The sequence below is a fragment of the Anguilla rostrata genome, chromosome 2 (assembly GCF_018555375.3).
Source record: "Anguilla rostrata isolate EN2019 chromosome 2, ASM1855537v3, whole genome shotgun sequence".
Taxonomy (NCBI): Eukaryota; Metazoa; Chordata; class Actinopteri; order Anguilliformes; family Anguillidae; genus Anguilla; species Anguilla rostrata.
In genome coordinates, this window is record NC_057934.1 from 17353991 (window position 1) to 17380427 (window position 26437).

Consider the following 26437-nt stretch of genomic DNA (forward strand, 5'->3'; position numbering starts at 1 on the left):
ATCTTTCTCCAATGGAGAAATGGTTAAACTTGTAGCAATAATGGCCATGCTTTCAGGACCCAACCTCCCGCTGTAACCTCCAGCTTGCCTGCCCTGGAAGAGCTCGGCTGGAGAGCTCTCCCCCTCCCTTAATCAGAACCCCTTTCTCTGCGAACAAAAAAGAAAGGAACAAAAGTGAACACATTTTTATCCATCCCCTGTATGGCCAGCCAGCTAAAATAACGCCCCTGCCTCTGCATCAATGTGGAATATTAGGACGTCAATCTTGCAGCTCCTAGGTCTTTTTGTCTTTGCTGAGTACCCCAGTCTGCCTACCACACACCTTTTGTCTGTGAATCCAATAAAGACCATTATTCATACTCTCCAACCCAACTCGAACAGCTCCTTTCAGGGTATTTTAGAGGCCTAATCGCGTCCTTAGAGCTCCCAAATGTAGAATAACTTCCTCCTTTCACACCACTTGGCACTTGGACAATTAATTCGAGTGTGCCTGGGTTGCCCTTTCTAACCGGCTCCAAAGGGACATTTTTGGTAAATGGCAATAGGCTAACAAAGCGACAGTTTGCTGAAACTAACGCCGAAATGAGCTTAATTATAATAATAATAATAATAATAATAATAATAATAATAATAATAATAATAATAATAATAATAATAATAATAATAATGTTTACGATATGACCAAACTTACCTTTTTTCAAAAACACGAATATAACAAGGAAGATTTTTTAAAATTTTGAGCCATTTCGCTTTTTCGTGTTTTACATACCTCAGAACCTAAGTTTCTTAAACTTAAGCAGAATGCGCTTTGCAGGCTGTATAATTATTCTGGGCGTTTTAAATATTAGATATTTACACAGATCGATGCAAAAGACACAGCACAATAAGTACAAAAGGGATCTCCTGCTCCTTGGATTTAATCTGTTTCAGTTCATGGTCACACATTGCTTCTGTGAGAACAGCGACGAAAACTACAACAACGATCATAGAATATGATCGACTGACTTGGGCGCTCCAAGTAGCTAAGTATAAACTGCACCTCAAATGTTCAGTTTAACGATTTTTTCCCCCAGAGGAACCCCTGGAATTTATTTTCACTACGAGCAAGTGCGGTTACACATATGGTTAAGTGATTATTCGCTTCTGATTTTCAGTAGAAGTTGGAAATAATTAAGCTATATAGAGCCCCCTGGATTCAAGTTCAATTGGCGGCGTACTTAATACATGTATATGGCGTTTTGTGCAACATTCGTTTTCATTAAAACGTACTGACATTAGTAACTATAGAGGAAAAAGTACTCTGGAATAATAAACACGAATATGATAGAAAGTAGCCGAATCACAAATTTCACAAAAAGTGGTCTATAAAGTCTGAAGATTACAGCAGCAACCCAATATAATTTGAGAGGGAAAGATAACTCACATATTTCTTTAAAGGAGACTGGAAAAATACCTTCTATTAAATGTTTTATGAGTAACAGAATAAAATGTCTATAAACTATTTCTGCGTTTATAAAAGGCGCAGACTAGACCATAAAACAAAGCCAGCGTAGATTACACTGTTTTTCTTCAGAACAGTGAAAGGCGTGTGGATTTTGTTTGAAGTAATCCTGACATCATTACACCGGAGTTTTGTATCGCAATGACCTTTAATTCCAGAGGTCACAAAGCCCTTGTTAAGTTTACACGTAGAAATCCAATAGTAGGTATACCTCAGATAGCAGCACAAAGCAGACTACTTCAGTAGTGTTCCTTTTAAATCATGACTCCTCGAAAAGGTTATGTGATGTCTTTAGTTATCGAATATCTTGAAATATTGCTGACTGTAGTAAACACTTCGATTTGCACCGTTGCTTAATGGGCTCAGTCCATCTCATAAAAAAAAAAAAACTTTAGGCCTACTACACAAGAACACTTGTTTCAGAAATACTGCTGACAATGTATAGGTCTAGCTAACACTTTTAAATATGAATTTCCATGGTAGCTGAAATGAATTGATCGGAACTGGCGTCAGGTAAATCGGAAACCTTTGCCTGGTTTCTGCAGCGTTTTTAGCTACCAAGCTCGGATGCCATGCAGTGTCCCTTGGCACGATGAAACCGCCGTTCCTTGATGTGTTTGCGGCTGGGTGGAATTGCTGAGGTTCGCAATATTGCTGAGGTTCATGTTCATAAACGCGTTAGCCGTTGTGGCAGAAGGGAGAGCAGGGATACTCGAATAGGTGCAGCTGTAGCTGGTATTGTATGCCGGGTTGCCGTAGGTATACGCCGGGTAACCGTTATAAGTGTAAGGGTTTGCGCCACAATACGGCGCATTATAATTCTGAGATCCCCCTAAGCAAGGCTTGCCATCTCGGACTAAAACTGGCACTGCAACCCGCCTCGGTGGTGGCGGATGGTGGTGTCCTGCCATTTCCAGAGACTTATCTTGACGTTGTCGTTTGCATTTGTACCTTCGGTTCTGGAACCATATTTTGACTTGGGTTGACGTGAGTTTCAGAGTACTGGCCAGGTGCTCCCTCTCCGGCGCCGATAGATATCTCTGCTGTTTGAAGCGTCTTTCGAGTTCAAACACCTGGGCCTGGGAGAAGAGGACCCTCGGTTTCCGCCTGGTCCTCTGTTTGTTGGGCCTTTCCGAATCCGAATGCCGGCCGTTCTCGCATTCCTGCGGTTTGGTCACGACGCCACAGCTCTCTGTAATATCAAATAAAGGGGATAGAAAACTGAAAGACACACTGTAGATAACAGTATAACCTGAATTCTGGTTACTCACATTTATTTTCATTTTGAGTCGTAGGCTACACTTCAAAGTTTCCAACAACAGTGTGTCTCCTCTACTTTTAATTATGAGCCCATCGACGCAGAGAAGATTGGCTATTCTTTGTTTCCCTCTGGTCGACAGTGTAATTTCAGATGACTGAAATCATTATAGAAGGGAAAAAAAACACAAAATAAGAATCACAGATTGTTTTGAAAAGTTATTTTACATCACTGGAATTTCGTGAAGGAAACTTGTTTTTAAAAGTTTCTGTGCTTTAAATAATGAATAGCTTACATTCAGAATTATAATGTCCCTTTTTATTAATATAGCCCAGTTACTGAACCTGTATTTTTAAAATCATCATTTTTAAATCTGTGTAAATCTGAGCAAATTCTGCTACTTTAAGAATGATTACATCTTCTCAGACTTTAGAGAATAACAAGTCCTTAAATCTCCGAATGCCGTTTAAATATTTTCTCTAACGAAGTGAACACGTTAATTTGTTTACCAATCGGGTTATTTGTATATTTGCAATAGTTGCATTAACCGTTAAGACAACATACGACCAATTTGTCTAATAACGGTGACACAAATCGTATTTACACAATTAAATCATGGGCTGAATTTACTTCATCACGAATAAACGTTTCTTCAAAGCATTTTATTGCCAGTGGAAGGGATCGCGTATTTGCGCATTATATTTGGTTACGTATAATAAATGTTATTTCATGCCACTTTTAATCCGTATTGCTGTTGTCAAACTGTCCAATGTCAAAGACAGAAGGAAGCACAATATTGCATTCATATATCCAGTATGCTCGTAATTATGTAGACAGCCGCATGTCTTCTAAGCTTTAAAATAAAGCTACATTGTTTTGACAAAACGAAATAGTTACTTTTTAATTGTCACAATCATTGGCCGTTTTACTTTTGAGGGTTTCTAACAGTGGCTACTGTGCCAATTTTATTTTAGTTCATGAGCACATCTAGCATTGTTAAATGAAATTATAATGAAACTTCGTTTTGCAAAAGCGCAAAATAGTGACTCACCAGTGTCCGGGTCCTCGAGATCAGCCTCTAACTTGGGGTCGACCAAATGTTCTAGTGCCGACTGAACGAATATCCCTGCCGAGAGGCTAGCCTCACAAAGGCTGTCCCGCACAGGCATAGAATTTAGGTAGGACATGTTGTCCTCCCCGTCTGAGAAAGCAGGGCTCTCCCGTGCCGCGAGCATGCACGAAGGGGGCGGTTGATAATGTTGCTGCTGCTGTAGCAGATCCCGATGCAAGTGGGCGCGCGGTTGCTCGAGATGGAGGTGCGTTTGAGATTGTTGCTGTTCAAGCTTCAGTATGTCTTTGACTGAGAACGGCGTAGAAGTGACCGGACTCGGAAGCATTATTCCGTCCTTTTCGGTTACATTAAGGAAATTACCTCCGCTGATGTCCAGTTACGCAACATGTACTCAATTGAAAGAATAATTTATTTAGATGGCGAGTAATTTCACGTCCTAGAAAATCGGCTGCAAAAAGATTGCCGTGGACCTTGCGTCTTGGCGTGCATCAAGAGGGACGTCCGCGTGCTTCCTTTGACAGCCAATGCCTGTTTTGTTGGTGGAAACTCTGGGAGGCAAACAGCTCCTCTCCCAGCCTGTGATGTCACTGTGGTGGGGTGGGACACTAAGGTAGAGTGACATCGAAATTAGCCAGTTCACATACTATTGGACGGGGCGAGGGTAGTTACGAAATACACCGATACCCCACTTTCTTCACTAAATCAGTTCAAATACTGATATGCGAAATTAAATAAGAAATAATGGCTTTTGTTTTCCTGTGTTTTTAGGCCTACTTCAGTGTAACATTTCAATTATAATTGTGAAGGCGTATAAGATTGCTCAGACGGACGCTTAAAAAGCAGGTTGTGAGCATTCCCTGATTATTCCACCATTAAGTTACACGACTGATTCGCTCATTCTAGACTTTTCTCAAAATATTCAAGACGTGTCTGAACGTTTTGGACGTCAGAAGATACGCATCGTTCCTCGCGGTGAGACAGCATTACAGAAGACGATATTTTATAGAAGAATACCTTTGATATGGGCCTCTGTCGTTCCGGTAATATGGCCTGTTATTTAACCTATTGTTCGGTACTTTTAATAGCCGACACCAGCCAGCAATGTGTGTGCGAATTCTCGAGAAATGAATTGCCGATATGGAGACTAGTATTAGGCCCATCACACAGATGGCGACACAGTAGTCTCAGGCATTTTAAATAAGAAAATGTCGTAACTGTAACAAATGTATGTATATGATAAATCTTAGGCCATGTTTTAGGCTACTTATCTTTTAACTTCTCAATTTTCTGCGTACAGATATTACTGAAAGTAATGGAATGGAAAGCTTACGATGAATGTAACGCAAATAGGCATACGAGTGCACATGAATTAGACCATGATAAACGACAAAAAATAAACAAGCCAAAATATCTGTTTATGGGGTGGTTAGATAGTGCTACTTTAGACATTTCGGGGTGTTTATTGTAAATATTTATAGCTTTACTTATTTTTTGAAATAGAAATTAATTCAAAACGATTGAACAATTATTATGAAGTATTATCATATTGACGAACGAGCTGTATAATCTATAAAGTTTGGTAGTCATGTTTTGATAATCATGTTTATGTTGCTGAAGTAGATTATTTGTGAGTATTCCATGCAGTTTAAAAATGGAATAGGCCAAAATAGTGAAGAAAATTACAGATTAGAAATATTAACGATGATGATGATGATTTATTATTATTATTATTATTATTATTATTATTATTATTATTATTATGCAATTGTAACATATAAACCATTACTGAAATTGAATGAAATATAATTCATATTAAGAAAAATAACTTTTCCCTTATTGCGATAGGCTTTTAATGTTATAATGAATACATTTATAACTAGGTTGCTTATAATTACGTTTGTAATATAATTCATCCTTATTATCATGAATGAAAGTATTCCAGAGAGAGTTCTACTTGAAGTACAATGGAAACTTCAAGGATACGGAGGTTGGTCGTAATTATGAGTGTACCCCCTAATTTAGTCTATTTAATTTAAGACATTTAATTGGACTAATTCAGTCCCCTTGTAATCGAAGCCGAGTGTTTTAGTCGAATGGAAATACGTAAGTGGTGCTCAATTCTTAAGTTTAGTTATTATAGTTATTTTCAACGACCGATGCCCAAAAACTTCTTTGATCACTCAAGAGTGTGAGTGCTTATCCGTTGAAATGTCCAGAGAAAGTTTTTCATCTAATGAAGTGAGGGAGTGCCTGGAGGAAATGGCTTCTTATTAAAGATAGGCCTATTAATATTAACCAGAAAATACTATTTAAATCTTAACAGACATCATCAGTTGACATTTGGATTTAACTTAATGGCACGCGCAATGGCCGTCCGTGAGTTGGAATATGACGCTATAGGAGCTGAATAAACATAAACAAAACGTAGCCGATGTGAAGTTTTTCTAAACTGAAATCATCGGGGTACATTGACGCATTTAGATGTATAGCGGCTATAAGCTATTTATATCGATTTTCATGCATGTGCACACATTGTGCGCTGCCATAACAGGAGACCGTTATGTTTTACTGGGGTCGTTTGTGTTTTTATGCTCCAATTAAAGGTCAGATGACATCCCAAGAGTGTCTGAGGAAGTGTTTCCTACCAGAAATATTTGCTTAATAGATGTGGTATGAGCACACGTGGACAATTTAGCTGCTATGAGACAACCAGAGCCCTCATAAACACGGAGGGTCACATTATGGAGGGTCAGTTTGATTAAAATTAAAAGAGTATGTAAGAGCTCTTCAACATCCTTATTGGTCATAGCTGCCTAAACGTAGACCTGCACACAGGCCTACCGCAAAATGTGCAGTGTGAAATTTCTGATAATGTAATTTTAACATGTACTAATGCAGTCGGCTACATGTTGTCCCTATTGGAGTCTGTTATAGTCAATTTCACACTCACAGTTTGCACGTTAAGGTATTAAAAGGGTTTTGACATAACATAGATAATCTCGCATTCATATTTTTGCATATATGTCGATCACTTTTTTTAAACTGCTCCCTATAAACTAAATTTAGGCCGAGTCATACTCGAAAAAGTATATTTCCTGTTGGCCATAATTCGCGATGCAGTGGGGTCCATGACTTTTTCGCCGCCTCTATCGCAAGTATATTAATAAACCTGTTCAGACGATAAGCAGGGCCCCAGCAGCAATTAAAATTCCTTGAGAAAACTGATTGACGTTTTTAGCCAATACAATCTGTTGCTATCAGTTTCCGTTTCAGCGGAACCTCTTTCTGTCCCCGCCACTCTTTCCAATCTCCTCTTCCTCACACACTGCATAAATATCGGCTTATACTATTTCCTCTCAGCGCAGATAAAAAGCCTGGTTGAGGCCATTTACCAAAACCAAAAAAATCAGCCATTGTAACAATTTTGGGAATACGTAATGTGTTTTACTTATAGGCCTACAGACCGTTATGGTAAAGTGTCTCATTTTATCTGTATAGTCTACACTATTTGGCTTTGAACCCTCATTTGTCCATGGAAAAGTGTGTAACACTGCACATGGTGTTTCGCTCCACGTATCCCTACCGACGAAATATGATGAGTTTCTTACTCAGGTACTTAGGAGCCCGTAGAAAGACTCAACACTGGTGTGTAAACTGTCACTTCTTGTAAGAGAGCTACAAATAAGAGCGAGGGAGGCTTTGGCGGCAGATTGAAGTGAGCAGTTTGAAAACATGCAGACGTTCTGTGACGTGTGGACAGCGAGCGGTGTCACGCTTATTCACATGGGGCTTGTCATCAAACGTATCGTAATGTGACCTTAAATTCTGCTCCCCCCTCCTCCCCCTTCAAAAAATATAAATAAATAAATAAAACAAGTAGGCCTATATAAAAGGATTTATTTTGTGAGGCATTTTAATGAATACAAACGCCCGCGCGTATGTTTAGCGTATTCGCTAAAAAAACATGGTCTTTTCGGTAATTACTTCATATCAGTCGAAAACAATAGCAACCAACTGACGTAAAAGTTTGAGATATTGTATTTTGCTATTTAGTGTTGGCTATAGGCTGATGAAAGTGTACACGTGTCTGACAGGGACAGTAGTAGGCTAGTCCATCCGAATCCAGCGGACCGTTGGTTCAAATGACACCGAAATGTATTTGAGCGCGTCTCTTTAACGGCAGACCTACAGATTAGTCTCTATCTTTGGGAAGCCTAAATATAGGACGAGGTCAGATGAACTCCACGTGAATGAGAATAAGATAAATTTAAATACGTATGCAACTATTTGTTGGTAACTACCGCAATTCAGGGCAAGCCATATCCGTATAATTTCAGCAAAGGCAAGCACATTATACTGTCCATTCACCCAGCGAAGCCAATCAGAAAAAAAGTCAAATAGACCATTCCCCGGTGTCGTTGTTTAAACAAATGCTCCTTGCATGAAAAGTCGGATTAGTCCAACGTTTGATTCGCCTAAATAGGAAATCATCAAATATTAGGAAACGCATTCTTTTAAAATTTATTTCAAGTGTAAGCTAATAGTTAATCATTTATAATAGCCTACATGTGGGATCTTTGAAGCTGTTGTTCTCTTCACAATGACAGTTAATAGCCTAATTTTATCCCCTGGAATTACAAAAATCCAGATGAACGCGATGTGTCTTTAATCTTGTGTTGATTTAAACCTTAAACCAAAACGGGACGCAGATGCGTTTCTTAAAGATTCATAGGCACCTGCGCGTGTATTATAAAACCAGAGCTATAGCTACACAAATCGGTCACCGCAATTTATATAGCCTGAGAGGCACAGTCTTGATCTCGGCTAGATCGTGATCTTGTTCTTGGCATAAAACACACTGGCTTTATTGTGGATTAAGTGATTCGGGCTTTGAATTCGTCTTTCATTTCCTCGTTTATTTAGGTTAAAGAATGATCTGACTGTTGATCAAAATACTTAATATGTTTCAATCTGTAAAATATTTTTCAATCAAGATTATTAAATGGAATAATATGAGAAAGTGTAACGGTTATACTAATAATTATTATGCGACTTGATTTTAGCTAAAATAAAAATATATACATATTAATATGGACATATAATAATAATAATAATAATAATAACAACAATAATAATAATAATAATAATAATAATAATAATTATAACCACCATAAGTCTCATCATCAACGTTATCTCCATAAATAAGAAATAAATATTAATATTACTATTTTAAATACAATTACTATCAGCAATACTTTTTTGAGTATGGGAATTTCTCGCTCGTATTAGTTTTTAGTACACATGTACTTATAATCACTTAATCAAGAATTTTATTATGGTGTGCATGGTTCCAAAACAGAGAAAGAAGTGCCGAGAACAAAATTCTCCTCGATGAAGTCCAGACCTCAGTTTTTCTCACCTTATTATCCAACTTCTTTTTACAGCTTTTAGTACTGAGGACTGATTGAAACCAGAAACAGAGACGTGCTAGATCTCTACAGTTTTTAGCGGGGCTTACGAGGAAGGTCTCTCTGTGAAGACGCTTGATGCTGAGCCTCCTTCCCGCACAGTTGTCCAGAACAGAGTACTGCACTGGTTGCCGCCTCGTGCAGAATCTTTCTCATTCCAGCACAATACCATATATTTTGCCTGGCTCACCGCTTGACATTCTGATATTACTAATATTCACTTGTAGCTTTGAATATCTTCTCATTGTAAACTTTGATGGACAGCATTATAACTGCAGTACAAATGGAAGAAGAAAAGCAATAGCAGAACCTTTGATTTCCCAGGTGAACATATATCACGCGATGATATAGCATGATGTATTAGGCCTACATAGGTTTTTGTGTCTTTTCGTTTGGGGCTGACATCACAAGGCGCGGCCTTCACCAGGATTCCAGAGGACAACAAAAGGAAATGCTACACCTCTTGTCTCCTGTCAATTGTGGCCAAGTATATAGGCGCCAGTGCCAAATGCTTGGGTGCTGCTAAAACCAGGAGAAAGAAAGGGAAGAGAACGAGACGAGATAATCTCATCCGCTCGCCATCAACAGAGTACTGTTTAGATTAGGGCAGCGTCTTCTCGGTCTCTAGCCGTATGTCTTCAAATGGGCAATTTGAGAGAGCGAGGCGGGGGATGGGGTGGATGGGGCGAGGTGGGGTGGGGGGGATGACAACGAGTTTCACTTAACGTAAACACTCTCGCTGCACTTATATTTCTTAAACAATGTGTAGCTATTATTATACCTTAGTTTGTTTTTCGAGTCAAATGATAAACCATGGCATTTTATAATCAAGGATAGATAGGATATATAGTTATAGCCTACCGTGTAATATGTCAGTGACTTGGTTCGTTAATTGATTAGTTAATGGAGTAATTCGTTAATTGATACTGTTATATGCAAACTTGTGAATACCGGACCTATTTCTATTTCAAGCGTAAATGAATTTACATCCTATTCGTCAAATCTAGCACAGGTATGGTTACCGAGCAGTGTCAAGCTCTTTTAGTTATGTCATAACGTAGCCTACTTTTGCTCACTGAAACTACAACACACATATGAGCAACATGACAGTGATCCCACCGATATGACTGGCTTCTTGCGTAAGTATGCCCAGAACTTGCTATATATTTCACAATGCGTCGATGAAGTTAACTCGATCTGATTCAGTCTAAACTATTACCAAAATTTAGCGTTCATGGATGAATGCCATAACATTATTGGATAAAGAATGCCTTGTCAGCACATTAATGTGAGAGTATGTTTACTCAATTGTGTCTGGCCGTGCGCAGGCCATCGTTAAAGGAGGGTGTCTTAATTTGTTTTTAATTTGTCAAATCTGTTTTAACCTTAATTTTTTAAATAATGGTTCTTGTCCTCTTATGGAACATAATGCTGATTACGAAGAATCACTATGACCCGAAGAAGGAGTAGGGGTACGCACTTTGGCCAATTATTTATTTCTTTTTTTCCTCTTATACGGATTCCTAATTAAAAATACAGAGCAATTCCAACCATGCAGACAGATGAAAGTGTTTTCTATGTTTTACGCAAAAGCAACTATCACGATTGGAGCTCTAGTCTACCGTAGAATTTGCTTTCTGTACATACCAGGCTTTGAATAAATACAATGTAACTCGCTATGTTTTTTGCTGGTGCGTGTGTGTGTGTGTGTGCTTAAAGCTGGTGTACGTTACTGTATTTTTTGTAAAATGAGAAGTTGCAATGTCACCGCAATATTTCACAGAATATTCACTTCAAAACCCAGTACACCAGTCAATCCAATAAGTTATACTAGAAATCACACAGTGTTTTCAGTATGCTGTTTATTAGCATCACACAGTATTCTCACTAAATTCTTATAGAAGTTGCGTCAAACATTCTGGGATAGTATTCAGTGGTAAATTGACATAATATCCCAACAACTCCGCAATGTATAGCTGTACCGTTATAGGCATATTTCTACTTCTACACATAGTAAGTGCACAAAAAAATAATGGAAAATATGATGATTGGCACCATAAATAATGACATAATTAATCAGTGTATTTTGATTAAATGTTTTATATTAATCAAGGGATTTACTATTGTGCCGAGTTCAAGGAGTTCAGTACATACCCTACCATTGATTTAGTATTAGTTTTACGGTTTTCTATTTATTTCTTTTGCTGCCTCACTGCTGCCTCACTACCCAACAGCATCTGACATAATCAGCTATTTGGACTGACTTGTGAGATTTAAATGGTTCTGCTTGCATTACTAGATTTTTCACACGCATGTCCCGCACTGCTCTGTATATTATTATTATTATTATTATTATTATTATTATTATTATTATTATTATTATTATTATTATTATTATTATTATTATTATTATTATCGCACGCTTAATTTGTTAAGGTTAAGTTTTGTCGAGTTTTACGATGAAATCTTCTCGCCTATAAATTGGAGGGTCACGTTTTATTTTATTAGACCATAGAGTTGATTTATAAAAATTCTCGATCTTTTATCACCAGTTACAACCATTTTATGCATATTCCTGTTTTTATTGTTTTCTCTTGTGTTTTCATATTATAATATATAAACAAACGATAGCTATAGATAATTTAATTGTGTGTCAATTTGTGTTCATGAAATCTTTTAACCAGATATATTTTTCTACTCATTCCCTGCCACTTCTGGTAAAATATTGTAAAAGAGATTCTGTCCCTTTTCGGGCAATTTACGTTTTATGTCCTTGAACGCATGCAGAGGGGTCAAAATCGCAGCTTTCACTGTTGAGCTACTGTTCCAGTGAAGACGCATGTGAGGTGTGTGCGGCTCTCTGGGGTTTGTTTGGATAGCGAGGCAGCCGCCAGGACGCTAATAGCTCCATTAGCGTGAATGAGGTAGCCTATGTCTAGTGAACCGTGGTGTCTCTCCATCCAAAGTAGGCAGATACCAATATCCTCCGAGAGTAGACAAAACTGTAGACATGCTATCTATCATGCTATGTATGTACGTATGTATGTATGTATGTATGTATATATATATATATATATATATATAAGAGAAAGAGAAACAGAAAGAAAGATAGACTTGAGTACTTCAGTACCGCATCGATTTTCTTGTTAGTTTCCATTAAACAGTTAATTTTACAGATATGTATCACAGTTTTGATTGTCATACGTAGTGTAATTATTGTTTTATCAGCAGTCCCATAAACATATCATATTATTTCATTGACGATAGGAATGTGTGTGTTCAACTCATATTATTCTACTATATATTGTATTTTAATAACTATAAAATAAAACAGGCTATGCTTTAACTGCAATGTACAAAATGTCCCGTTACAACGTGGAGGTAACATGATTTAATACTTTTATTAATAATAAAAAAGATTTTTGGTTTTAATTTAGTTATTGCCTTGAGATTAAATCTATCCACTCTTTTAAGACGTTGAAAGGGATGAGAAAGTAGGCCTACCTGAAAAAAGTTTTTTTTTCAATATTTTAATATTATTCGGATTAACAAATTTATGTACTCTTAAATAATTTCAGAAATGAGCACAAAATAACTATTGACAACCGAGCTACCGAATTATATTAAAAGCTTCATGAATTTGTTTGCACCACACGACGGTGCCTTAAAGGCATGTAGAAGCGAAAACACGAATGATTTGACCAGAATCGAAGGCCAAAAAATAGTGTGTGCTTTAAATCCATAAATCTAAGCCTACCTCCAGAGGAATTAAGCTGAAAGGGACCTCGGGATTATTTTAAACAAACTGTAATAAATATATACTTTTTCGTGTAAACAAAGCGCGAAAGCTGGCATACACAGACGTAGCCTGCACGTTTGTTTGAATAAAAAACATTAGCCAATCTTTTTGGTAATGCTATTGCTGTAATGCTTTTTAATTGTCACATAAATCAGGACAACGTCTAGCCAGTAAATACGGCAATTTTTCACTATAGCTTGCGTGCTCCCTGAGTAAAAACGAGAAGCAGAAGCCCAGTCACATAAACCATTCAACGCATCAATTTATACAAGCAAATTTACTTTTAGTATAATACTTTGCTGTGAGTCGTTAACACAAACATATAAATCACAAGTTTACTTTAACGTATCTAATGTGCATGTAATGTAATCAGAAAGTAGGCTATATTTCATAATAATAAGTGCAATTAAATGCATATTTTTCTATGGTACTGATCTTATCAGTTATTAAGTACCCCTTGTATAAGCCAATACGAACCGTTTACCTTGCTACAGAGTTGTTAACCGTAATCTATAAACATTACTTTTATTAAATCAGTTAAATTATCAAGTAAACTCATTTAAAAAAATTAAATCCATAAAATCTAACCTAAATCTATTTATTTATATACACTAACTAACTGCCGTGATTTAGACATTTTCACTTTGCTGCAGTGTTTATGTTTTTTATTTATATTTTTTATTTTCAAAGGATGTTCAATGTCACATGGTAATAAGAGAGAGAGAGAGAGAGCGAGAGAGAGAGATAAGCTGAAGAAAATATATAATAACAATAATAAACCTCACTCCCTTAGTGAAAGCCAGTGTATACATATTTTTACCCCCATCCCACATAGAAAGAAAGGTAACATCAGGAATTGAAAAAGACAATAACAAGTAGCTATAATAGCATTGATCATAGGGTAATAAGCGAATATATATAGTAAAAACCTGGTAGCTATTTTCCTGTTCCATGTTATTATAAAATGATTGTGCCCTAATATAGGACACATTTGGCCACATAAGATAGGCCTACTATGTAATCTGCAGAGATAAAAGCCTGTCGGTTATCTAACAAACAGTCTGTCTCAGTCTCTCTCACACACACATGCACACACATGCATCCACACACACGCACGCACATACATGCACACATATGTATACTCCATGGCTCAATGGCTTTATTAGGTACACCTGCATGTAACACAAGTAGGCCGTTCTTACAAATACGAGTCATGTGAGTTTAATTCAATATATACGTGGCTTCAATATATGTGACTTTCACCACAGTATGATTGTTGGTGTCAGACGTGGTGGTTCCAACATCTCAGAAGCAGCTACCTTCCTGGGATCTTCATGCACTACATTCTCTAAAGTTTACAGAGAATGGTGTAATGAAAACACCTTGTTAATGAGAGAGGTCAGATGCTCAAATAATAGCTGTCTAAAATACTGGTGTGTAGAATGGCATTTCTGAACGCACAGTGTGTTGAACCTTGAAGCGGATGGGCTACAACAGAAGACCACGCCGGCTTCCACTCATGACAGCTAAGAACAGGAAAATGAGGTTACAGCTGGCATGTGATCAGCAACATTGGGCAATTGAGGATTGGAAAAACCTTGCCTGGTATGATAAATCTTGATTTTGCAGTGACATAGGGTCAGAGTTTGACGTAAACAGCATAAATCCGTGGATCCATCCTGCCTTGTGTCAATGGTATTGGCTAGTGGTAGTGCCATAATGGTGTGGCAAAAGTTGTTTGACACACGTTAGCTCCCTTCATCCCGATTGAGCATTATTTGAATGCCACAGCATACCTTAGCTTTGTTACTGACCCCCTGCATCTCTTCATGACCACAGTCTAATCTTTTTCAAATGGAAATTTCCAACGGAATAATGCACCATGTCACAAAGCATGGATCATCTCAAGTTCACATCAGATTTCTGGGAGTCAAAAATCAAAAAAGAGTTAGACAAAAAAGTGTGAAAGTGTTAGGTTTCTGGAGTTTATTTTCAGACCTGTACTCCAGCTTGTGCTCAGGGTTAATCCTTTATAGTGAATTATTTTGGGATGAGGATGGTACTATTGACTTCAGACTAACAATAAATCAAGGGAGTGATGGGCATGGCAGCCCGGTGGTGCAGTGGGTAGCACTGTTGCCTCACAGCACATAAGTCCAGGATTTAAATCACAGCCAGGGCCTTCCTGTGTGTGGAGTTTGCATGTTCTCCATGTGTACACGTGGTATTACTTACCACAGTCCAAAGACATGCAGGTTAGGCTATTTGGAGTTGCACATAGGTATGAGTGTGAGGAACGTCTGTATGAAGCAGTATTTTTCCTCCCACAAGAGTTCAGTTTCAACTTTCTGAGTTAAAAAATCAACTCCCAGAAAAGAGTTAGTTTAACTCTGGGCTAGAGTCTATCTGATGGTCACGCATGTTCACTCAAAGTGAATTGATTCTAAATTCCCAGGGAGTTTATTATAAAAACCCAAAATTTGAGAGAGAGAGAGAGAGAGAGAGAGAGAGAGCTGTTTTGTGTGCTTTATTTACCTTTTTAATGGTGCGTTATTGGGTATTTGCGCCTTAAGGTCACTCATTCAAAATAGAGACAACCGGATTCCCCCGCCTAGTGCCTATGTTTTGGAGAAACGTGAGTTTATCAGCTCTCTATCTCGTAAACAGCCCCTCGAGCTCCCCGCTTAGTGATGGTCTGGCTGTCTGTTTTACAACCTACAGCGAGTTTTGCCATTAATTATGTTGGCTGGAGTCAGGGTTCTTCTCTGGATCTCCTCTCCATCTGGTGCACTCCAGAAGCACAGAGTTGCTCCTGGCAGCCCTCGGCTGTATGCAGATATCCGAATTGTGCAAAGAAACACCCACACGGGCTGAAATATGACAATTTAATTGTAGACTGTCTTCATTTTCCCTCTAAGACACCACATTAAGTTTACAGAGAGGCCCTCGTGAGCAGTACAGCTTCCTCTGGTAAAATGTGTACTTGCACTCCCCACTACATCCTGACTTGAACGGGATAAAGATCTTATAGAGCCGTGTGCAACATTGTTGCGAAAGCTCTTGATTCCATCCGTAGTCAATAAAGCTCAACGCACGCAACCTTTTTCATTAAGTTAATGATGCGTTGATCCTCTTTGCCTGATCCAGAATTTCAGTAAAAATACTGATACCATGTAAATTTTATCGGCTATTATTGTGAAAGTTGAATGCGCGTTTTTGTTGATTTTTTTCTGAGAACACTTCAAAATAATTAATTTCCAAAATAGCTGTAGTCTTTAGTTTAGTGTAAAGGTGAATATATACGCGCAAATACAGTACAGGTATTTAGACACGCACGCACGCGCGCGCGCACACACAACAATATTATGTATTTAGATAAGTCAGATTTTAGGCAAAAGTATCGATTCTGAACTGGTGACACCTTAAAAACACATTTGACGTTGTCAAAAAGCGAGTTGTTCAAAAGACAACACCAATCAACAACAGGCCTTACCTCTCATTGTATTTTTGTCATAATTGTTACGAGTTAAATATTTTACTCAGAGACAAACATTAGTTTGTTTTAAATTACCGCAACACGCCAACACCTGACTTTCAAAATTCCAGAACTGCCATTGAATAAGTAAATTAATTTATACGCATATGCTCATATTAATTGCCCGCATGTTTTAAACGAATTAACTCCATTATTTGTCACAATCTACGTGATGTGTGCCACCGATTTAACCAAAGCACGACCTCCCAGGCTGGTCACGACAGTTCGCTTGTTCTGATTACAGTTAACTATCAGTTCGATGTACTCAATGAATTATGATCCGTTCCTTCCGATGGTTATCCTTCACTGTCATCCTGCTAGTCCGCGGTTTCTTCGTTCTATGTCTCCCATATGTCTCCCCTGACCCGTATTTTACCCCGACTGAGAAACTGTCTGACAGTGACCATAGCGTGCCAGTACCAGTCCCCAGGCCGCCTGACCAAGCTCAGTGTTTACACGGAGGAAGAGCCTGTTTCCTGGAGTGAACAAAACCCAGGCTCGTAGCGCAGTGTTGGCGCGAGGCGGCCGAAGCAGGAGGGACAAGCAAATTCATCATCTTAACCTTGACCTTGTGAAGGACAGGAGCTGAGCTCGCGAGAACCCCGTTGATGGGTCAAGGACCCAAAGTGAATGGGAAAGTGTCTCTTACTAACAAACGATGGCTTACTGTAGACCCTAGCCTGGCAAGGGTCATTTCTCAGCGTTAGCCTACCTTAACCTTGCTTCATCCTTAATGTTAACACCATTAAGGAAGCAGTATTTTTATTTGTGAGCTATGCATTAATTACCCCCTGAGATTCCAGTAGTGGTTGTACTGTTAAATGTTCCATAAATGTGAAAGGAGCCACATCTAAAATGTTTTGAGAATACTTTGGTTCATATGGAGGTGATGAAATACCCGATAGTTCTGGGATGCATAAAGAGGAACTGTTTTGCTTGTTGATCAATATGTACATGTGGGTTTGCAATCATATGCTATTGCGAAATGTTATTCTTAAGAGAAGGCTGATAGAATGTTCTCATGGACTTCAGCAAACTCTGAGATTTATTTTCCCCTACCATTTCTTTGTTTCCATCTAGGCTCTAAAAGATGGAAGTGACTCCCTCCCTCTCAGCTAAGGACCTTGTAGTGACCCTGGATGACCAGCTGAGCTTCTCAGGATACATTACAGCAGCTACCTGGTCCTTCAGGTTCTCCCTTCACAACATCAGGAGAGTCCACCCCTTGCTCACCCAAGAGTGTACTTAATGAATCATCCAAGCCCTCATATTTTTTCACCTGGACTATTGCAATGCCTTGCTGGCTGACTTAGCATGATGTGCCATCAGGCCGCTGTATGTTGTCCTGTATGCTGCTGCTTGCCTCTTATTAAACCTACCTAAATTCTTACACATTAATACACCCTACACTGGCTTCTGGTGGCTACCCAAATTCAGTTGGAATTACCCACATTGGCATATCAAGCTGTGAATGATACCCATCTCTTCAAGTACCGGGCAACTGCTCCTCACGGTCCTGGCTCTTCTTTGCCCTCACCCCCTGTTGGTGGATTGGACTTCCTCAACCAATCAGGAAAGGAGATTCACTGGCTGTTTTCTGTATCTAAAAACCCACCCTTTCAGACCATGCTCTCCTTTCTTAAAGGAGTACCATGGTGATTTTCACACTTTCTCGGTTTTATGTGCTATTTGCACAAGAGGCATTGAAGAAACACAATGAGCAAAGTATTAAATATGTCCGTTCTGTATTTTTGGAGAAATATGCGTTTTAAATTCATCGTCCTATTTTCAGCCGGTTTAGAAAGTTCTCATTTTTCTACGTCACGAATACAGTAACCACGCCCATTTCCACGCCCCGTAAAGAAATCTGACAGGACACACCGCCCTGCTGTTTTTGCGCCATTCCATCTATCTAGCACGGTAAGCAACCCCACTACTTTCTAATCTTGAGCATGATTGATTACTGTCTCACCAATGATAACGTATAACAACCCATTTACATTATCATTGCAATATATAGTTACATACGTTTTCTAAGTATACTTGTAGTTGTCATACATATTGGAAGGTTTTTATCATGATCTCCATGCCTTATAAGTTAGCTAACCTTAGCTAGCAAGCAAACTAACTTACTGTCATAGTTGACATTACCGGATTTATTGTTCGTTTATCAAACGCTAGCTATCTAGATAAACTAACGACATGGCTAAAATTACCAACGATTTTTAAAAAGCTGGCTGTTTGGATAACGTTAGCTAACTGTCTTTATCCACATTATATATCTAGCTAGCTAACGCAGCTAGCTAGATATATAATGTAGTTAGTTTAGCTAGCTAGCTCTCAATAGCTCGCTTTATTTTTAACAACTCGATTTATTTTTAGTTTATATAGCACTAACATTAACTAGTTAGCTAGCTAAAATGACCAATAATTAAATTACACATAGAATGTTATTTATTAAAGTTATCAAACAAACCAGAGTGTATTGTAACATTTATTTGGGGGTTTTCCAACCAAATAATGCAAAATATTCAGACATGGGAAAGTGGTTTAATTAATTTGCTATGATGTAATAAAAATATTTAAATCAATTACTGAAGTGGTATTCAGCTGCAGTCCTAGAATACCCCCTCATAGAATGTTTTTGTTCCAATCCAGAACTAACACTTGATTCAATGACTACACCATTCAGCTATCTTGATTAGTTGAAGCAGGTCACTTATCTCCATGTCTGTTACCTTCCAGGTTCTACTCTATATAATGTAACATTCAATCGAATTAACTTTTAAAATCAACCAGCAATTTATAGCTACCTCCGAGCTGATGTTCATTTATCCAGTGGGAGCATATTTGGTCCCTATATTGCGGAGTATGGTTGAATTTGCATGAATTATTGCAATAACAAGATCGCGATTTCCTGAAGGGACTACATATTGGAGCATATACAGTGTCATTCAAAGTACTCGATTGCCTACTAAAAACAACGCTAATCTAATGATGTTTACTGTCGATTTACACGTTGAAGACACTTATGAAAACAATGGCGTGTTCGCAAATTCGAGGTGAGTTTTTATGTCAGTCAGATTGCTGTGATAGCTAATTCCAAATCGTTTGGGGACCCATGGATAACTCAAGACCCATAGTTTGCGCTGCTGGCTTACAGGCAAGACAATGCAAATATTTGACTAACGTTAGGTTCACTTAAATTAGAGTGCCTTTAGATTATTTCTGGTTATATTCATTTAGCTAGCTAGCTAACGTTAGCTAGATAGGAGGTTTGCTTTCATAAGGCAATGTTATCGATAACGTTAGCTTGCTAGTTTGCTTTTATGAGGACGTTATAGTTGCGCTTTTATCTTAACTTGGCTAGCTAGATAGCAAAAATTATAATTGAATATAAGTCTACATCCTTACCTCAGCTATCTATCGATATTTGATATACTACTAAGCTAGCTAGCTTGTGAAAATTCAGTCTCCCAAAGAGCGCGTATCATGGGGGTAGCTATGGTAACGGGGTACGGTCTGTCAATCATAGCTAACTGACAGTTCTCATTACCACGCCCAGACGGTTCGGGTGAATTTTTATAGTGGGAAATTTAGGCTTAGAAAAATACGTTTTAAAGTACATTTAAATGACTGAAGAATAAAAAAATTATGCACATTTGTTTTGTTGTTGCCTAAAGACAACTGGGAAGTGTCACGTTCAACCACCATGGTACTCCTTTAAATAGGTCTTCAGGCATGCACCTATTCAGTAACATTTATCTTGCCTATCTTTAGTGAAAATTGGATGCTTACCACACAGGTGTCAAACCGCAGTCCTGGAGGGCCACAGTGTCTGCTGGTTTTGGGGGTATTCGTGACCCCAGTGGTTCATTTAAGACATTGACTGGCTAAAGAATCCACACACATTGTTCTCAGGGCCTTAATTGGCAGCTGATTGAAAGGAAACCACAAAAAGCTGCAGACACTGCAGCCCTCGAAGAATTTAGTTTGACACCCTTGGCTTTCCATGTTAAATCTACTTTTGGTTCCTATTGTAAAGAACATCTCCTAACTGATTAAATTACGAATTGTAAAACATTACAAATATTCCATTCTTTTACAGGAAGCTTGGCCAATGCGCATATCCTGTGGGTGGAGTTTTAATTTGCTGATCTGCAACCAAAACTCTTGGCAATCTAATCATCTGGATCATGCTCTAGCCCTCCCACCCTCTTGAGGTATAATGCCTTTGGCAGGTGTCCATATGACGCAGAGCATGCATCAAAGTGAGTTCAGCCAGGAGCAAGGGTATCTTGGCAATGGTATTACGGCTGAGAAGGTGTTTGGGTGGGCGGTGTCAGACCTGCTGTTGGGTGGCAGGGCTGTTTGCAGTGTGATTTTGTTGGAGAGGAGGGATCTGTGTGGGAAAGGTGTGTTTTGGTTATGTAATTGGGGAGGTGGCTAAGTAGTGGCTAGGGAGGTGATAACTGATGGAATTTGTGGTGTGCTGTCAGGGGTGGGGCGTGGATTGTTACAGAGTTGTTTTGGGTGTGCTCCAATAAGCAAGTGGTGCAGAGTGGGAAAGGGTTAAGGGAGGGCCCGTACTGATTGTATTTGCAGACTGTCTGCAGTATTTGTGGCAGAAAGCTCTGTCATGCCAGGCTGAAAGATTGAAGCTCCATTCCTGTCCCTGGGTGGTTTCTTGGGATTTGTAAAATGGCATAAAAAATTATTGGATTTTTAAAAAGTGCCCTTGCGGCAAGGTTATTTATATCACAGTCATGTTCTTATCACATATTCCATAAAGAGGTAAAAAAGTAAAAAAAAATGTCCTACGACCCCTTTTGTCATGCATATGAATGTACATTACTGTAACACTTTATAAATGCTACATAAACCACATCTAAAGTGAAATCTTGCTGTGGGGGTATACATACATTAGCAGTGAATGCTATGAACAATTATGTGCTTTCCTATGGGGTATGGCGGCAATAGCATGGTCCATGCTTGTTTTTTAGGCAGTGCAATGTAAGCTTTTCTCATGTGGTGAGCAGCTCCACATAGCTCTGCAGTAACTGCATGAAGCAATGCAGTCATTGGCGGGTAAGTGACTCCATTTTAAACTCAGAGAGGAGGAAAGAGTTGAACAATGAACACTGAGCTTGTGGGCATATTGATGAATTTTAACACTCAGTAAGGATTATTTATTTATTCATTTTCACTTTTTTTCCTCAAAATGATTATTTATCTGTTGAATAGAATGGAGTGTTGGCTGGAGGGTGGATATTCTGATATATAATTTTGTGAAATCTTTTGACCTAGCCTCAAACATGGTCATAGACTTCATGTGGAGAAGCCCCAGATGGTTCCAGAAGGTTCCATAACATGTTGGCGGACTGGACTAGGTTGACCTTTTCATTGTGCTTCTGATCTGGCAGGCTAAGATCTCAGCGAACAGAGATCTTGGTGCCCCTTCCAAAATGGGGGGAGGTGGTAAGGATGGCAAAAACAATATGGCACCCATGGCAACATCACCAATAACAGGAAGACTTCAATCTGCTTCCTTACTGGAGGAAGTGCCCCACCCTCCTCAAGTCCCATAAGCTACACATCTATATTGCACCCACTTTCTCAGTCTCACAGGTGTGTGTGTGTGTGTGTGTGTGTGTTGCTCCCTGCGTGAGATCAGTGGGATCTGTTTACAGCAGTGTATTTGTAATTTTGTAATATATCTCACAGAGAGATATATGAAAGGCTATATGAAAGGAAAAACAGCAACCCAGATATTCATCTTGTGTTAAGCTGCTATGGTGACATGGCCTGAATTTCATGACAGAAAAGAGGGGGGGGGGGGGGGGTAAAAGAGCAATAGGTTGAGCAAGACTTTAAGCAAGAAGTCCTTGGTCCACATTCCTTACTTCTAACATCCCATTCATTTTACATGTGATTCAGATACTAAAACGAATAATATTTGCCCATAAAAACAAGAGAGGGGTTGTATCAAGTTCATCTGGCCAGCAGCATGTAAGCAATTGGGAAAAAGTTTGTCTCCTTAATATCATTATGAGTCACTTTGGACGAATTGATAGTGTCGGCCGTTAAAAAAAACAAAACAAATGTAAAGAGTTGACCTTTCCTTAAGTAAACTTCTCTGTGAGTGGGACTAGCGCTGCTCTACAGTCCGTGTGGTGTCTTAATCAAAATGACAATTTGTTTTCAGAAAAGGCAAGATGTCTCATACATAACTGGTCGTTACTGTAAATAAGTGAGGCATGCTTGTTTTGGCTCGTTTCCTCACAGTGGGACTGAGAGCGCAGTGGTTCCTCTGCTGGGGTAAGCAAAACTCCGCCACCCGAAGAAGGCGGGGTGTGCATCGTCTTGAACCGCGGTGCTCTGTGGGGTCCAGGCTTTTTGCCGTCCTTGAGGAAGAACAAATGTGCCTTCCGTCCAGTATGTGCAAGAGCACAGCTGGTCCGTCCTTCACTGTGTCACCCCAGTGGAAAGGCTATGGTGGAGGAGGGGTTCCGTTGCCCCCGGAAACAAGCATTCCCAAGTTTCAATGCCAAATTTAAACGCTGCTTCTATCAAGTCATCTACTGTACACGCACACACACACACACACACACACATATATTGTTTTCTTGCTATTTTCAATCTTGCTATTTTCAGGTAGTTTCCTATTTTTAGAACCCTCTATAAAACTTTCTGTGTTCTTTATACATACAATATTATTTGACTGCATTTAGTAGTATGTCAGCAGTGTACTGTTGGAACAGTTAAAATGCAGCAGGGCAGGGATTGGTAATGTCCATGAGCTTTGCATTTGGTATAAAAATTAAGTCGCTTTTACAGACAACATTATTAAACCACCAAGTTGCAATATGAAATAAATGGCTGAACATTAAATAAATAGGAAATACGAATTAAATACCATACAAAAGTCTTTTGGAAAATCACATAATTTCCAGTTACTTTATCCACATTTTCAACTGTACAAGATAAATGAGATAGAAGATGGGAAATAATTTTCTGATTAAAGTCTGTCGGCCATTGGTTAGTTAAATTCTTCTGAGAAACTGACATACAAACAGAAAAGTAAGACTAGTTCTACAGGCTGTCCTCCTCATGCGACAACAGTTGCCATTACATTTTTCCCAGTATCGTAATCATATTATTTTCACAATGCAATGACATGCATAATAAACTACTTTGGAAATGGCAACAAGGTCCTTTAATTTCTTGGTCTCCATGCCTAATATTAGCTTGCACCTGTGCAAATTTGTGAGTGTTTTTTTTTTGCAAAACCCTTACCTTAAGAGATGTAGAGAAAGCTGGATGATACCCTCTGGGTCTGCACAGGGTAAAGGCCACCGTCTCTTACTAACAGCTGCATTAGGAAGTTTTTTTCCCCTTCCGAATGTGTAGATAAGCCCAGTTTCTTGTACAGACCCGATGACACTGCTCACAGAAAACACACAACAGACACAGAGTTCAAAGGGCAATCCTTCAACACGTTTCTTCGACCTGGGAAGTTAGGAGGCTAATGTAGCGCTGAGACACCGTGAAGGTCTCCCGCTGGAATGCTGTCTGTTTGTGTGCGTCTGCACGGACCGCTGCCTCCCCGGACCCTGGCTTCTGTTAAGCTAGACTCAACACACTCACTCAAACGTACGGCGGCCTCTCGTGTAGTTCTTTGAAGAACAAGAAAGTAAATGCATTTCAAGTTTTGCTAAATAAAGTTATGAAATTGAAGTCAAACGGAAGGGATTGTGGTGAGCCAATGTCAAGGCTGCATGGACCAGTTCAATATTGGTGTTTGTATATTCATATATTGATGGGGGTGGCGTCACTTGAATGCAACTTTTTTCTGGATTTGCAGCGTGAGTTACAGTGCTTGACCGTTTCTTTCTCCCTTACCCCATGTTAACTTTGGCCTTGCCTTAACCTCCTACTATACCCCAAGGAGAACATGGCAGAATGGAATCGGCACTTTTTTATTACTGCAGTTTTTAAAATAGAGGCTGCATAGTACATTACTTCCTCTGCTAAGTATCCAAACCCCCAACCCATTCCCCCAGCCAATGGACATCTCCAGGCAGTGTGGTAATGCATGACTTGAGGTGGGGCCTGGGGCTGGATGGAGGGTGGGGGAATCGAGGAGCGATCACTCGTGAACCTGGACAGCGTCTTCTTCTCTGGAGCCAGTCCTGTCAGCCTCCCCCCCACCTCCCTCCTCCCCCAAGCGCAGCCATGTTTGCCCATAGCCAACCTCCCCACACACATCTTCGGGCCCTTCAGTTAGCTCTGTGAGCTCTGCAAATCTCATAATTGCGAAGCTGACAGGTGAGATGCGAGTTACCCTCACCCCTGTAGGCAGGAATGAAAACATCAATGGCAGCAGGCACACAAGGAGTTGGGGCCGAGGAGGGCCGCTGTGGGCGGGTGCTGAGTGCGGGAGGGGGGACAGGGGGTGGGGGGCACTCACCATGCAGGTGCAGGAGCCCCCATGCTCCCCTCTAACTTTGGGAATTCAACTCCTGGGGCGATGATGACTGAGAACTAGCAGCTCATCGAGGGGCCAATGGGCTTACTGGCAGTCATTTCGTGCTACCCAGTTTATTTGTCCTAACAGATAAAAACACTGCACATGAACTTGCCTTGCATGCTTTTTTCAACTGCCATTTACCAGACCTACAGGACACAACCACACATTTGCAACACTTCAGGAAAAAGTTCAGGAACTTCCGCTGTGGGCTATGCATGGCAAATTGTGGTCACTCACTCACTCATGGATGACCTGAGAGGGACATTTGGTGGGACGCATGTGCAGGTGGTGCTTCGTTTAGTAGGACGCATGCGCACGTGCATCTCCCAAAATCACCACTTCGAACGGCACAAGATTTTTAAGCACAGCTTTATCGCCTAACATTACTTTAGCTAACCTTAACATGTTAGCGTTTAGCCTACTTTAGTTAACCTAGTTAGCGTGTCCACCGATACAGATGTATGGACACACGGAGGACAACAAATAACGTTACAGTGGTGAGGACATGCCATATCTAGCTAGCTATATAGTTAGCCAAGATTTGCTCATGACACTTTGAACAAGTGCGCCATGGGTCTGGACGGTTTCGTGCTTGTTCATAATTTTAACAGCACAGCCTCATCTCAACTGATTTGTTGTGGACTGCTGCAGTGCCTATCTGTAAAACATTGCCATACCAACAGCTGTGTGGATGACAGGCCTTGAGGGGGCACCTGGTGGGTACTGTATGTTTTCTAGCTGGACTGGATGTTATTATATTCAGCTACATAAATCTGTTATGTTAGTGCAGCATACTTTATACGTAAATATACGTATAAAGTATGCTGAACTTTATACGTAAATACGGTGCAGGCAATCTCCTGATAGACAGAATGGACAGACAGCCCAGCCCAACAGAGAGCCATCATTTATAAATCACAAAGAGCAGTAGAAAATCTGAACTCAGGTTCATAAAACACAGAAATAATTTACAACTGAATTATTTGTTTTAAACATGTTTAAATCATGAAGAAACTAAACAAAAAGAAAATCAAGAATTTACTCCAGTGTTTTTGATGTGTTTCTTTGATTTCCTGTCTCTACAGTATTGCTGTCTTAAACTGTATTATTATTTGACAGATTGACTCAATCAGTCTAAGCACAGTATGTACATTTATTTGAGTCCCTAAACATTTAAATGATAATATTCATTTTCTAATAGTAGGTTTAATCCACAGTGGAATAATTACTAAATTGGAAATTGCACACGGTGGCGCAGTGGGTAACACCGTTGC

The 26437-nt window shown here is 39.4% G+C and overlaps 1 protein-coding gene and 1 long non-coding RNA gene across 2 annotated transcripts; one reads left to right on the forward strand and one right to left on the reverse strand.

The window, feature by feature from the left end:
* Positions 1-1630: 1630 nt before the first annotated feature.
* LOC135247446 (homeobox protein Nkx-2.5-like) lies at positions 1631-4375 on the reverse strand. Its single transcript, XM_064320904.1, has 2 exons — positions 3811-4375; positions 1631-2693 (listed from the first exon to the last, which is right to left on the reverse strand). The coding sequence occupies exons 1-2, from the start codon at positions 4154-4156 to the stop codon at positions 2056-2058; spliced, it is 984 nt and encodes a 327-aa protein (XP_064176974.1). The 5' UTR covers positions 4157-4375; the 3' UTR covers positions 1631-2055.
* Positions 4376-9125: 4750 nt separating this feature from the next.
* Positions 9126-25025, forward strand: LOC135247447 (uncharacterized). The gene is made up of 3 exons (XR_010328218.1): positions 9126-10438; positions 17714-18280; positions 20365-25025. It is a non-coding gene; the product is annotated as an uncharacterized LOC135247447 (long non-coding RNA).
* The last annotated feature ends 1412 nt before the right edge of the window (positions 25026-26437 follow it).